At 35.4% G+C, this 13,453-nt stretch overlaps 1 protein-coding gene across 1 annotated transcript; it reads right to left on the bottom strand.

Moving 5' to 3' along the window:
* Window positions 1-2,015: 2,015 nt before the first annotated feature.
* Window positions 2,016-2,381, bottom strand: LOC132270489 (AUGMIN subunit 2-like). The gene has a single exon (XM_059771671.1). The coding sequence runs from the start codon at window positions 2,379-2,381 to the stop codon at window positions 2,016-2,018; it is 366 nt and encodes a 121-aa protein (XP_059627654.1).
* Window positions 2,382-13,453: the final 11,072 nt, after the last annotated feature.

Raw genomic sequence — 13,453 nt, forward strand, 5'->3', positions numbered from 1 at the left:
GGGCTTGTTGAGTCAAAAGTGGACTTTGAAGATATGGTTAAAGGAAAATGATAAAATTAGTTACGAAGGAGAAGAAAAAAAAAAATGACGGATAATTTTAATTTTTTATCATGTTTGATTGATTAATAAGAGAAAGATATTAATCATGTTTGAAAAAAAAAAGAAAAGAGAATTATTTTAATAAATTTACTATTATATCTTTTTATATTTTAAATAATTATTATTTATTTATTTTTACCTGTAAGGAGGAAATATAATTGGATGCCCTTGGTCTTCCTCTCTTAAAAATTTGGGTGCCCTTGGGCCCAAACTCAAATTTCAAATTTGACTTATTTAAAATTCAATTGGTTTCATTATATTTTCAATGTGGGACAAACATTTTTCATATTTTGCATGCCCATTTAAGCTTATCAAATGCCTTACTTTGAAGCTAATTTTTCATCCTGAAACGGATCAATTTTAAAAAATAAATATACTAATTTTTCATCTCCTTGCGGAGAAGAACGCGTTCGTCTATAGATTTACAAAAAATTCTTAGCGGAACCTACTCTAAACTTCATCCAAAAAAATTTTTTTGTATATCCGGTTTCCAACACTAAGAACATAGAATTTTAGTGCAATATAGAAGATGATGCAAAATTCTTTCAAATGTACTGCTTTATATTTATATTCATTATTACTTAAAATTAAATTTAGTTAAATATATATTATTCAATATTATAAATTAACAAAATGCATGGTTCAATTGTGCAGGTTCATGATGCAGTTTCATGATGCAGTTTCAAGTCAAATAATCAAATATCAATGATTCCTTGTATTGTAAAAAATTACTATTAACTTAATTATTTAGCCAATTTTATTTGAAGTTCATTTGTTGTGTTACATGTTAGTATGTAATTTTATTGTTATTATAAATATTTTATATTTTTATGATTATTTCATCACGTGCATTTACATAGTTAAATAAGAAAATACCATCATTAATGGGATAGAAGTCCATTAAAAATTTAAATAAAAAATTAATTGACATCCAGATGATATGATCTATATTTCCCTCGAGTGTATGAAGCTGCCAGAGGCAGTATTGTGGTTAATAAGCATGTGCATTGTGGGTAATAAGCTGCCATAGACAATATTGTGGTATCATTTACTTAACTTAAAAAAAAAAAAAAAAAAAAAAAAAAAATGCAAAAAAAAGGGAGAGAGAAGTAAACCTAGCTACACCAACTAAATAAAGGAAAAATTACCAGCTAAACTTATTTTGCACCTTAAAAGACAATCAACAAACAATCCTATTTTTGAGATATATTTTTAAATAAGTTCAAATTTAAATTTTTTTCAGTATTACCCTTATTATTAAAATGCTAATATATTAAATTATTAATCATCTCTTCTCGTCACACACACATATAACACATACGTTGTTGAGAGAGAGTGAAAAATAGGAGAGTAGAATTCTACTAGTTTGATTGCTTCTTTCACTAAGCTTGCAATTCTGCTTATGAAGAATCAGTGTGTCAAAATGGATCAATTCAAACACCTTTGGATTCAGCTTGGTGGTCTGAACCAAACCTGATTGAGCTACTGTGGCTAAAGAATGAAGTGACCTCTAAAGAGTATATATCGAGGCAAAAATAAATAAATAATCTAAAAATTTAATGTCAGTTTAGTAACGGCAATTCGGCCTCATTTCAAACAAAATTTCATTTACACATATGTATAATATATGAATTCAACACACAAAAATGACAACTTTTTATTAATGTTTATGAAATTTTGTTTTGTTAAGATGGCAACTTTAGGCATGAATGGAGTATAGTTCCTATAACTTACAAGCGGAACTGCACAAAAACTGAACAAAGGAGTGGGCCTGCTGGTAACAAACCGTCAAAACATTTCAAAAAGAAAAATATCACTGAACAAATGGATGTGTGATGGATAGCAATGGTACTCAAGCCACAATGAAGATATTGCACTGAAATATATATATATAACACACACAAAACAATTCATGATTACAATCCACTATTTTTGAGTGGAGGCGGCCAAGACAGTCTCCTGTGGCTCATGCCATCAACCTGCTGAGAGTCGCCAACTTCGCTTTTTACATCTTCCACTTCTTGCCGTTCCATTTCTTGCCTTCCGATGCTTCTAATGGCTAAATCATCAAAGCTTGATTTATTTCTCCAAGGTGGTGGAGTCATGTATTCAGAAACCCCTACCGTTCTTTGAGAAGGATTCTTGGCTGGAGTTGCGGGCAAGGAGGAAGAGGAATGATCTACTCTCAAATTTTGAAGTGTAGAAAATAACTCTCTCATTGCAGACATTGCTTCCAAAAACCGAGTACAAGATGCTAACGCAACAGGAATTGGGCGCACCATTTTCTACTTGCCTTAAGGTGTTGATGTGTTCTGTCCTAGCCTCGTCCACCTGGCGCATAGTATTGAATTGTTCCTGTATCTCTTTGCGCATTTTTTGTATGATCTAGCTGTTGCATTTGAACAGCGTCTAATCCTGTTGCTATCCCGGAGCAGTGTCTCATGTATCAAAAAGCTCGAGAACGGTGATGAGAGGCTTTTAACAAGCTTCCTAACTAAAGTGTTGGTGCATAAAATTTCAAATCGAACATAGTAATTCGACCCGAATGATTTTACACTCCAACACTTAATCGAAAAACATACAAACAGAAATAGAAGACTGGAAATTAGATCAAGGAAGAATAAGGGCTTATAAAACTGGGAATCGAATGCCTTTCCATTGGGTCTTGCGCCTGTATTTATATTCGTAGAGTGAGATTATTATGGAACCGTGATTGTGCGTTACATATACTTTACCAATGTTCATATTGTTAGGATATGTGTGCCCTAGCATAGCAAATTCTAATTTTGGATTGTAGAAGTCATGGTTTCTTGTCTGGATATTATTATTAAAGCATTATACAATTGGTGAATGGAATGTATTAGTTTTCGATTCTTTATGGAATTGATGGTGTCCGCTTGATTACAAAATATATTTATATATGTATGTAATGGCAATTAATACTATGATATAAATTAGTAATCATAAATGGTTTAAAGTCGGTAATTATGGATGGACATTTAATTAGTTAAGACTTAAACCGAGTCCACGATAGATTGAGATATATTGCGAGAGCTGTCGTATTCAATTGCTCTCTATCACAGTCATGGCTTTTGACTCTCAAGCATGAGAGAAGTATAGACTCTTTTATTAATTAATAATTACTTTGATTTGCTCGGCGGATACCTCGGGATCCTTAGATCGACACTTTGGGTAGTTATGTAATTAATAATTAGAGGTCTATATTCTCAATATTTGCATCAGTGCTATTTGTATTTATTTTGTTTTGATTATGGTTGATCACAAATTAAATTCGAAGGCCTTCGTATATTTTAGACAAATGTTTTATATATATATTTATTTAATAAATTATTATTATTTTTTGTCAAATAAATATTTTATTGTGATCGAGCCGGAAATAATCAAAGGTAACAAAATAATTATATTAATTATGTTGTCGGATTGATGGCTTTAATTATCCGATAAATAATTAAGCATAGAGGGGTCAAAGTGCAACATTGACTTAGAGGTTATTTACTATTTAATTGGAGTGCAATTAATTTCTTTTAGTGGAGTAGAAATTAATTTATGAATTAATTGAATTGGGTCCATGGTTTAATGGACCGGACCAATTATTAATTTATAAGAGCCAAGAAAATAGTAAGCCCAAAAGGATTCTCACCAATAGCCCAAGTTGATATTGGAGTCATGTTAGGATTGAGAAAGTTGAATTAGAGATGGAGAAGGATTTATTGTTTCCTTATTCTTATTTTATTTTGCCTATATATACATGAGTTCATGTATATTTTAGGTGTGACTTGGAGAACAAGAAAAAGGAATACACTTTCTCTCTCTAGATTTTAGGGTTTTGTTTCTCTTCTAAAGGAGGCTACCACCAGCCTAGATTCCAAGGTCATTCATCAAGGCATATTGGTGATTCCCAAAGGGAAGATAATAATCAAAAAGAAGGAGAAAGGATCTTGCTAAAGGGATCTACAATAAGTGAGAACATTCACTTTAGAGGAAAGTTCAAAAGGTTTACTCAGACCTTTGATGTGAGTATTCAATCTGTTTATTGAATTATGCATCATCTTTTATCTATCTTTGCATAAAACTTGTCTCCATGTAATGAATCAAGATCTATGATTGCAAATCCCTCAAAAAGTTTTAAAAATTTGCACGTTTCCCAACAGTGGTATCAGAGCACATGGTTTGATTCATTACTAGAGAACATGTGTTTATAAAAATCATATTCATGGATCCAAATTATATATACATATATAAAATTATTGATATATGTTGATGTATGATTTATTATGTTGATATATATTAATACATGTTGATGTATGTATAATTGTGAATGGATGATGATGTGTGTTTGGGCCATGGATGAAGCTTATAGGTATATGGAATGTAATTTTATTTTTGGATGAATGTAATTAAGGCTTTGTTTTAGCCGTTTGAAAATTCAATGATGTAATTTAATTTTTTCCATTGTATTTCAAATTGTAAGTATTAATTAAAGCCATGTAATATTCATCAAAGGATGCTATGAAGCTTCAAGAGGGTCCGAAAAGGTTAAATTATGCTTCAGTAATTTTCTGGAATTTTTTCGAATTTTTCGGGAATTTTTTGAGGCTTAATTTAATTTTCTGGGATTTTTTCGGATTTTTTGGAATTTTTTCGGCGTTTTTCCGGTGACCGGAGCTTCGCCGGCGGCGAGAAGAGGCGTCGGAGGTGGCCTGGATCACGTGTGGCAGTGGCTTCGTGAGCCTGGCGCGTGTTCCACACGCGCCAGGAGTGGGCTGATCAATGACAAGCTGGCGCGTGGATCTCACGCGCCAGCCAAGGAGTTGGTACACTCCACGCGCGGGAAGGCGCGTGGAGGCGCGTCCCACGCGCCCCAGGCGCGTGGGAGCGCGTGAGGGTGCATTCCACGCGCCCCAAGCGCGTGCCAGCGCGTGGAGGCGCGTGGGAGCGCGTGCAACTTGCCCTAGGCGCGTGCCAGCGCGTGTGGGGTCCTCCGGGCTCGTTCCGAGCGGCGTTTTGCTTCTCCTGACGCGTACAAGCTTCCTATGGGTGTTTACAGACAGTTGAAGGATGCCAGTACAGCAAGAATAGTTTTTAAATGTTAAAAGCTGAATCCATTGGCCATTTATATTGCTTCTGTCTATTATTTGATGCATGGAATAATTTAATAGTTGTTATAATTGTTCATGCATTGGATCCATGATTTTTAATTAAATGGCTTGATTTATATTAATTAAATTATGAAGATAAATTGGATTAGATTGCTAATTAATTTGAGGGCATTTATTGGGAAACAGAAAAATTATTTTTAAAAATTATTTTTTGCCTCAAATTAAAGATTAGTGAATCATTTAAAATCCATATATATATTTTCTAAATTTAATTGGATTAAAATCAAGGCGTTTTGCATGCATTAAATCATGAATTAAAAACCCTAGTTTTATATTATTAAAAATTGAGTGGGAGCGGGGATTTTTATACATTACCCCATGGCCTTCGTAATTATAACCATTATGATTAGATCTTTAAAAATAAGGCTCCACGCATGATTTAAAGAGTCTAGATTACAAGAATGGTTGTCTCACGAAAATATATTTATTAAATAACCATTATAGTTAGATCTTTAAAAATAAGGCCCTACGCATGATTTAAAGAGTCTAAGCTATTAATGGCAATATATTTAATATTTGTGTTTCCGTTGGAGCATTAATTATGTTATACACTCAATCTAAAATCAATAGTATTAGCTCCCCAACGGAGTGGTCTATACCAGGTGATTTTAGAAAGGCTAAATCTAATCGGGAATTATTTCATATTTAGATAAGGCATTGTCTAAAGAGATATGGAAATAATGAGTTATTCTCGTCAATAAGCAATAATGAATTCCGCCAACCGGATAAGTTATTGGCATATTGATTGTCCGATTTTTCATGCAATGTGGTTAAGGGACCCACAATTAATTAATTGTTTTATACTTGCATGATTATTATTATTCACTTTATTTATTGTATGAATGCTTTTATTTTCAGATTTATCATGACTAGTCCATTCAGTCCACTTGCGAACATACTAAAAGAAAATCGATTAACTGGACCTAATTATATCGATTGGAAAAGGCAACTAGATATTGTACTCACATATGAGGGGTTGAATTATGTGCTTACTACTCCTAGACCTTCTCCGCCTTTGCCTGAGGATCCTCCTGAGGAGCATGAAGTATTTAAGAAATGGAATAAAGCAGATGAGATGACTAGGTGCTACATTCTTGCTTCACTCTCGAATGTACTCCAAAGTCAACATCTTCAATATCTCACTTCTGCAGACATTATGCTTAACCTTAAGGAAATGTTTGGGCAAATTGGTAAGAGCGCACGCCAAAATGCTATGACAAATTTGATGACCATTAAGATGGTCCAAGGTACTTCAGTTCGGGAACATGCTTTAAAAATGATTGGTTTTTTAAATGAACTGGAGATCCTTGGATGCAACTTGGATGGTGAACTTCAGGTTGACATGATTATCGCTTCATTGCCAGACTCATTTAACTCTTTTAGGGTTAATTATTACATGAATAAGCTTGAGTACACACTCGCTGAACTATTGAATGAGTTGGTAACTTTTGAAGGGATAAACAAAAGCAAGGGTGCATCTATCAACTACACTCAGTCTGCTGGACCATCTACTTCTAGGCCCAAGAGGAGGGGCAAGAAAAAGAAGAAGGATGGTGCCAAAACTGTGGTTGTGCCAAACAAAGTAATCCAAAAGGATAAGGGAAAGAAGAAAGTGCGGGTTGAAGGCGAAGGAAACTGCTTCCATTGCGGTCAACCGGGTCACTGGAAACCTAACTGCCCAATACTTCGCACACAAGGCAAAGGAAAAGGTATATTCATTGTTGAGGCATGTAATGTGGTTGAATCTATAGATTCCTGGTGCATAGATTCTGGAGCCACTAATCATGTTTGCAATTCATTGCAGGGATTCCAGGAGTCCAGAAGCCTCAATGAAGGAGAGATATACTTGCATATGGGATCTAATGCCAAGGTGGAAGCTAAAGCAGTGGGAGTGGTTCATATGCAGTTTGATAGTGGGAGGAGTCTTATTTTAGAAGATTGTCTTTATGCGCCAAATGTTAGGCACAATTTAATTTCAGTTTCTTCGTTGGTTTGCAAAAATTATATTTTTACTTTTGGAAAAAATGTTTTAATTAAATTAAATGGTTGTGTTATAACTTCTGGTGCATTGAAAGATAATCTATATGTTTTAACTCCTAGCTCATATCAAATGCAACATTATGAATTAAATGCAACTTCATCTAGATTGAATGTTAAAAGAAAAGCAGTTTCTCCAAACTCATTGTATCATTGGCATCTACGATTGGGTCACATCAATCAAAATAGGATTCAAAGGTTGGTTAAAGAAGGTTTATTACCTGGTGAGGCAGAGGAGCCTATGCCAACTTGTGAATCCTGTATTGAAGGAAAGATGACTCGAAGGGCTTACTCAGCCAAAGGAGATAGAGCCAAAGAACAATTAGAGTTGGTGCACACAGACGTGTGTGGTCCCATGAACACCCAAGCGAGAGGAGGGTTTGAGTACTTCATCACTTTCATTGATGATTATTCACGTTTTGGATATATTTACCTAATGCGACACAAGTCAGAAGCTTATGGAAAATTCCGTGAGTTTCAGGCGGAAGTGGAGCGTAAATTAGGTAAACTTATCAAAACACTTCGATCTGATCGAGGAGGTGAATACCTCTTGGGGGAGTTCAAGGATCATATGGTCAATGAGGGTATTGTGCGCCAGTTATCCGCACCTGACTGCCCTCAACAGAATGGAGTGGCAGAAAGGAGAAACAGAACTTTACTTAACATGGTTAGATCTATGATGAGTTTTGCTACATTACCTCTATCATTTTGGGGATTAGCCTTAGAATCAGCGATGTATATTTTGAACTGTGTTCCATCCAAGGCTGTTTCAGGAACGCCATATGAGCTGTGGTTTGGACGTAAACCTAGTTTAAATCACATGCATATATGGGGGTGTCCAGCACACGTGCGAAAGAAACAGGCAGACAAGTTGGAAGCAAGATCAGATGCATGCTTATTTGTTGGCTATCCTAAGGGCACTAGAGGTGGATTATTTTATGATCCCAGGGACAATAAGGTTATTGTCAGCACTCATGCTGTTTACCTGGAGGAGGATTATATTATGACTCACAAACCTAGTAGCCAGATAGTGTTAGAGGAGATGGTTGGCACGTCAGAGATACCCCCAGTGGACACACCTAATATAAATACTGAGAATGATGAGACACAAGAAGTCCCTGTTGAATTACCATCATCTAGTACATCGATTCCTGCACCGGTCCTTCGGCGTAGTGGGAGGACTATCATCCAACCGGAAAAACTCACACTTTTGGGTGAGGTCTATGAGGCCGTCCCCGATAAGCATGAGTCGGACCCAGTAAGCTATGCGGAAGCGTTGACCGATATAGATGCGAATCGTTGGAAAGATGCCATGAAATCAGAGTTGGAATCGATGTATTCTAACAAAGTCTGGGATGTTGTAGAACTTCCTAGTGGGGTTCAGCCCATTGGTTGTAAGTGGATCTACAAACGAAAGAGAGGAATGGATGGGAATGTTGAGACATTCAAAGCTAGACTGGTTGCCAAAGGCTTCACTCAACGTGAAGGTATTGATTATGAGGATACATTCTCACCAGTTGCAATGCTTAAATCTATTCGCATTCTTTTGGCCATTAGTGCTTATTATGACTATGAAATATGGCAGATGGATGTTAAGACGGCATTTTTAAATGGCCATCTTGAACAAGACATCTACATGAGGCAACCAGATGGTTTCGTGGTTAAAGGTCGTGAGGACTGTGTATGTAAGTTGAATAGGTCTATTTATGGACTTAAGCAAGCTTCACGCACATGGAACATTTGTTTTGATCAGGCAGTCAAATTATTTGGCTTTGAACAAAACGTGTTTGAACCTTGCGTTTACAAGAAAAAACAGGGTAATGTCATCATGATTCTCGTTTTATATGTTGATGACATCTTGCTCATTGGTAATGATGTAGAAGCATTGTCATCAGTTAAAAGGTGGTTGTTCAATAAATTTGAGATGAAAGATCTTGGAGAAGCAAGCTATATTCTTGGGATCAAGCTTATGCGAGATCGGGTTAAAAAGAAAATAGGCTTGTCTCAAGAGTCTTACATTGACAAAGTTCTGATCAGGTTTGGAATGGAAAACTCTAAGAAAGGGTTTTTGCCATTTAGACATGGGTTGGCTCTTTCTAATGACCAGTCTCCCAAGACTGATAAGGAAATTGAGCAAATGAGGCGGATACCATACGCTTCGGCAGTTGGTAGTCTCATGTATGCCATGGTCTGTACCAGACCGGACATCTGCTACTCAGTAGGGATTGTCAGTAGATATCAGTCCAATCCTGGACTTGATCATTGGTCAGCTGTGAAGAATATCTTAAAATACCTTAGAAGAACTAAGAATCTAATGCTCATTTATGGAGGTGATGATCTGGTTCCAGTCGGATATACGGATTCTGATTTTCAATCAGATCCAGATGCCAGGAGATCTACATCTGGATATGTGTTTAAGTTCAATGGAGGGGCAGTTAGTTGGAAGAGTGTCAAGCAGGGTTGTACTGCTGACTCAACCATGGAAGCAGAATACATTGCAGCCTCTGAGGCAGCAAAAGAAGCTGTTTGGTTGAGAAACTTTCTAATTGAACTGGAGGTTGTGGAGCATATAGATCGGCCTATGACGCTTCATTGTGATAATAGTGCAGCTATAGCCCAAACCAAGGACCCAAAATTTCATAAAGGAACAAGACACATTCAGAGGAAACATCATGTGGTCCGTGATATAGTAAAGCGAGGAGATATACTTGTGGCCAAGATTGCATCGGAACATAACCTTGCTGATCCATTCACAAAGGCTTTACCGATCAAGATGTTTGATCGTCATATGGAGAACATGGGAGTTAGATGTGATTTGAATTGGCTATAAGTGCAAGTGGGAGCTGTTAGGATATGTGTGCCCTAGCATAGCAAATTCTAATTTTGGATTGTAGAAGTCATGGTTTCTTGTCTGGATATTATTATTAAAGCATTATACAATTGGTGAATGGAATGTATTAGTTTTCGATTCTTTATGGAATTGATGGTGTCCGCTTGATTACAAAATATATTTATATATGTATGTAATGGCAATTAATACTATGATATAAATTAGTAATCATAAATGGTTTAAAGTCGGTAATTATGGATGGACATTTAATTAGTTAAGACTTAAACCGAGTCCACGATAGATTGAGATATATTGCGAGAGCTGTCGTATTCAATTGCTCTCTATCACAGTCATGGCTTTTGACTCTCAAGCATGAGAGAAGTATAGACTCTTTTATTAATTAATAATTACTTTGATTTGCTCGGCGGATACCTCGGGATCCTTAGATCGACACTTTGGGTAGTTATGTAATTAATAATTAGAGGTCTATATTCTCAATATTTGCATCAGTGCTATTTGTATTTATTTTGTTTTGATTATGGTTGATCACAAATTAAATTCGAAGGCCTTCGTATATTTTAGACAAATGTTTTATATATATATTTATTTAATAAATTATTATTATTTTTTGTCAAATAAATATTTTATTGTGATCGAGCCGGAAATAATCAAAGGTAACAAAATAATTATATTAATTATGTTGTCGGATTGATGGCTTTAATTATCCGATAAATAATTAAGCATAGAGGGGTCAAAGTGCAACATTGACTTAGAGGTTATTTACTATTTAATTGGAGTGCAATTAATTTCTTTTAGTGGAGTAGAAATTAATTTATGAATTAATTGAATTGGGTCCATGGTTTAATGGACCGGACCAATTATTAATTTATAAGAGCCAAGAAAATAGTAAGCCCAAAAGGATTCTCACCAATAGCCCAAGTTGATATTGGAGTCATGTTAGGATTGAGAAAGTTGAATTAGAGATGGAGAAGGATTTATTGTTTCCTTATTCTTATTTTATTTTGCCTATATATACATGAGTTCATGTATATTTTAGGTGTGACTTGGAGAACAAGAAAAAGGAATACACTTTCTCTCTCTAGATTTTAGGGTTTTGTTTCTCTTCTAAAGGAGGCTACCACCAGCCTAGATTCCAAGGTCATTCATCAAGGCATATTGGTGATTCCCAAAGGGAAGATAATAATCAAAAAGAAGGAGAAAGGATCTTGCTAAAGGGATCTACAATAAGTGAGAACATTCACTTTAGAGGAAAGTTCAAAAGGTTTACTCAGACCTTTGATGTGAGTATTCAATCTGTTTATTGAATTATGCATCATCTTTTATCTATCTTTGCATAAAACTTGTCTCCATGTAATGAATCAAGATCTATGATTGCAAATCCCTCAAAAAGTTTTAAAAATTTGCACGTTTCCCAACACATATACTTTACCAATGTTCATTCAGCGTCACTCCCAACCATGTTGACCAAGGTTTTGAATTGGGATTGTTGGGCTGGTCTTTATTTTTTGGGTCGAATCTTTGCTTGGTGTGATCCCTCTGGGCCTTTTATTTTTAGCTTGGTTTGGGCTTCTCTCCTCGGCCCAATGCAGCTAACCAGTCCTTTTGCTTAGTTTGTTGCCATGTGGCATTTTATGCGATGGAAAATTTTCCCTCCATATTGAAGTTTGAAAGTCGAACAGGAGAGAGGGGTGTGTAGTCCACGACTTCGGCACTCCGTATCACCACTCTTCTCAAAATTAGCATGCTTGTTCCATATATCATTCTATAATGAAACCAATATTTATTTTTTTATTTTTTTATTTTTTTCATAATCAAACCAACATTCTATTCAACTCACACTTGGATGTGTCTAACCCCCCTATAAACCCTTTTCACATCAAATACACACACAAATAGTGTTAGAAACAATCAAGGAAACATTGAAGTCTTTACAAACCCTAAATCAACACCGGATGACAAACATTTTCGAAGAGTCAGTACCGCATAAAGGCTAAACATTCAAACATTTGGATTCAAATCTTGTTCCATTTTACAATATATATATATATATATATATATATATATATATATATATATATATATATATATAACCTAATAAATGTGTATAATAATGTATATTTGCATCGGTTTGCAAATTTAGACCAAACCTATAAAATAAAATAAAAATAAAAAAACAAAAATAGTTTACTACAAAGATTAAACTATGTAGAGATAGATTCAATAATCAAGACTAAAAAGATAAGGGAGGGATGAGAGGAGAAACGTAAAAAGATAGAGAGATGAGGGATAGTTTTGGTAAGTTAAAAACATAAGTAATAGCCGGTTACCAAATCCCTTCAAATCCTCTCATTTTTATTTCCCGAATTTACAAAATTTCCGTCAAATTTTGATTCGTTTAAAACCCCATTCATTTCAAAATCCAAATTCCGGAGAAATCCTCCCATTGCTTATAATTGATAAAACATTTACTGGGAATTGCGTGTCAACCATAAATATGACTTAAACAAACAAATCAAAGATCGGACGTAAAGAAACCCTTGCTTTGAAGTCCTTAAAACCCCAAATCAAGTCTGGTTGTCAAAAGAAAAGAGAAGACCAAAGTACCAAAAAGAATTTTATATCACTGCTTGTGTTGCAAATATATTGTTTTTCTTCGGAGGTAAAAACCCTAGCTTTGAGTTTTACTTGTTTCCTTAAACGAGCCGAACCTAAACCAAGTCCAAGTTTTTTAAAATCAAGAAGAGCCTCAGTCCGAGCCACAGCTTGATGCCCGAGCTCAATTTTTTGAACTCATCATGAACCCAGCTCGAACAACCTAAAGCTCGGCTAGACTCAATTCCTTTGCAACCCTAGCCATGGACCATGTTTTGATCCCTAAGACTACCAAAAATTGAAAGACTATTAACGCCAAGGGATTGGCTCAAGGGGTTGGCTTCGGCGGTGAAATCTGGGACTTAGTGTGTCATGAGCATTAAGTCTCAGGTTCGAGTCGTCTTGAGTGCAATCAATTTCTTAGGGGCCGCGGACGCGGACATAGTCTGATCCTTACCTGATGCGTGTGGAGAGGTAGCTTTGCACAGATCCACAAAAGCCTCAGACACCCGATTATCCAAAAAAATTTGAAAGACCCTTTGGTTCAAAAAATAGACTTTTTGTTTAATTGAGTTTTTGGAAAACAATTTTTAAAAAGGGCCAACCAAATAAATTCTGTAGAAAAAAAAAAAAAAAGATTCTGCGGAGTTTTTAATTTTCATGTTCTCTTCAAACAGAAAACTATTCTAAAATG

This window comes from Cornus florida, unplaced genomic scaffold (assembly GCF_030987335.1).
Source record: "Cornus florida cultivar Cherokee Brave unplaced genomic scaffold, ASM3098733v1 CherokeeBrave_3.0.0_Hap2_Chr08, whole genome shotgun sequence".
Classification (NCBI taxonomy): domain Eukaryota; kingdom Viridiplantae; phylum Streptophyta; class Magnoliopsida; order Cornales; family Cornaceae; genus Cornus; species Cornus florida.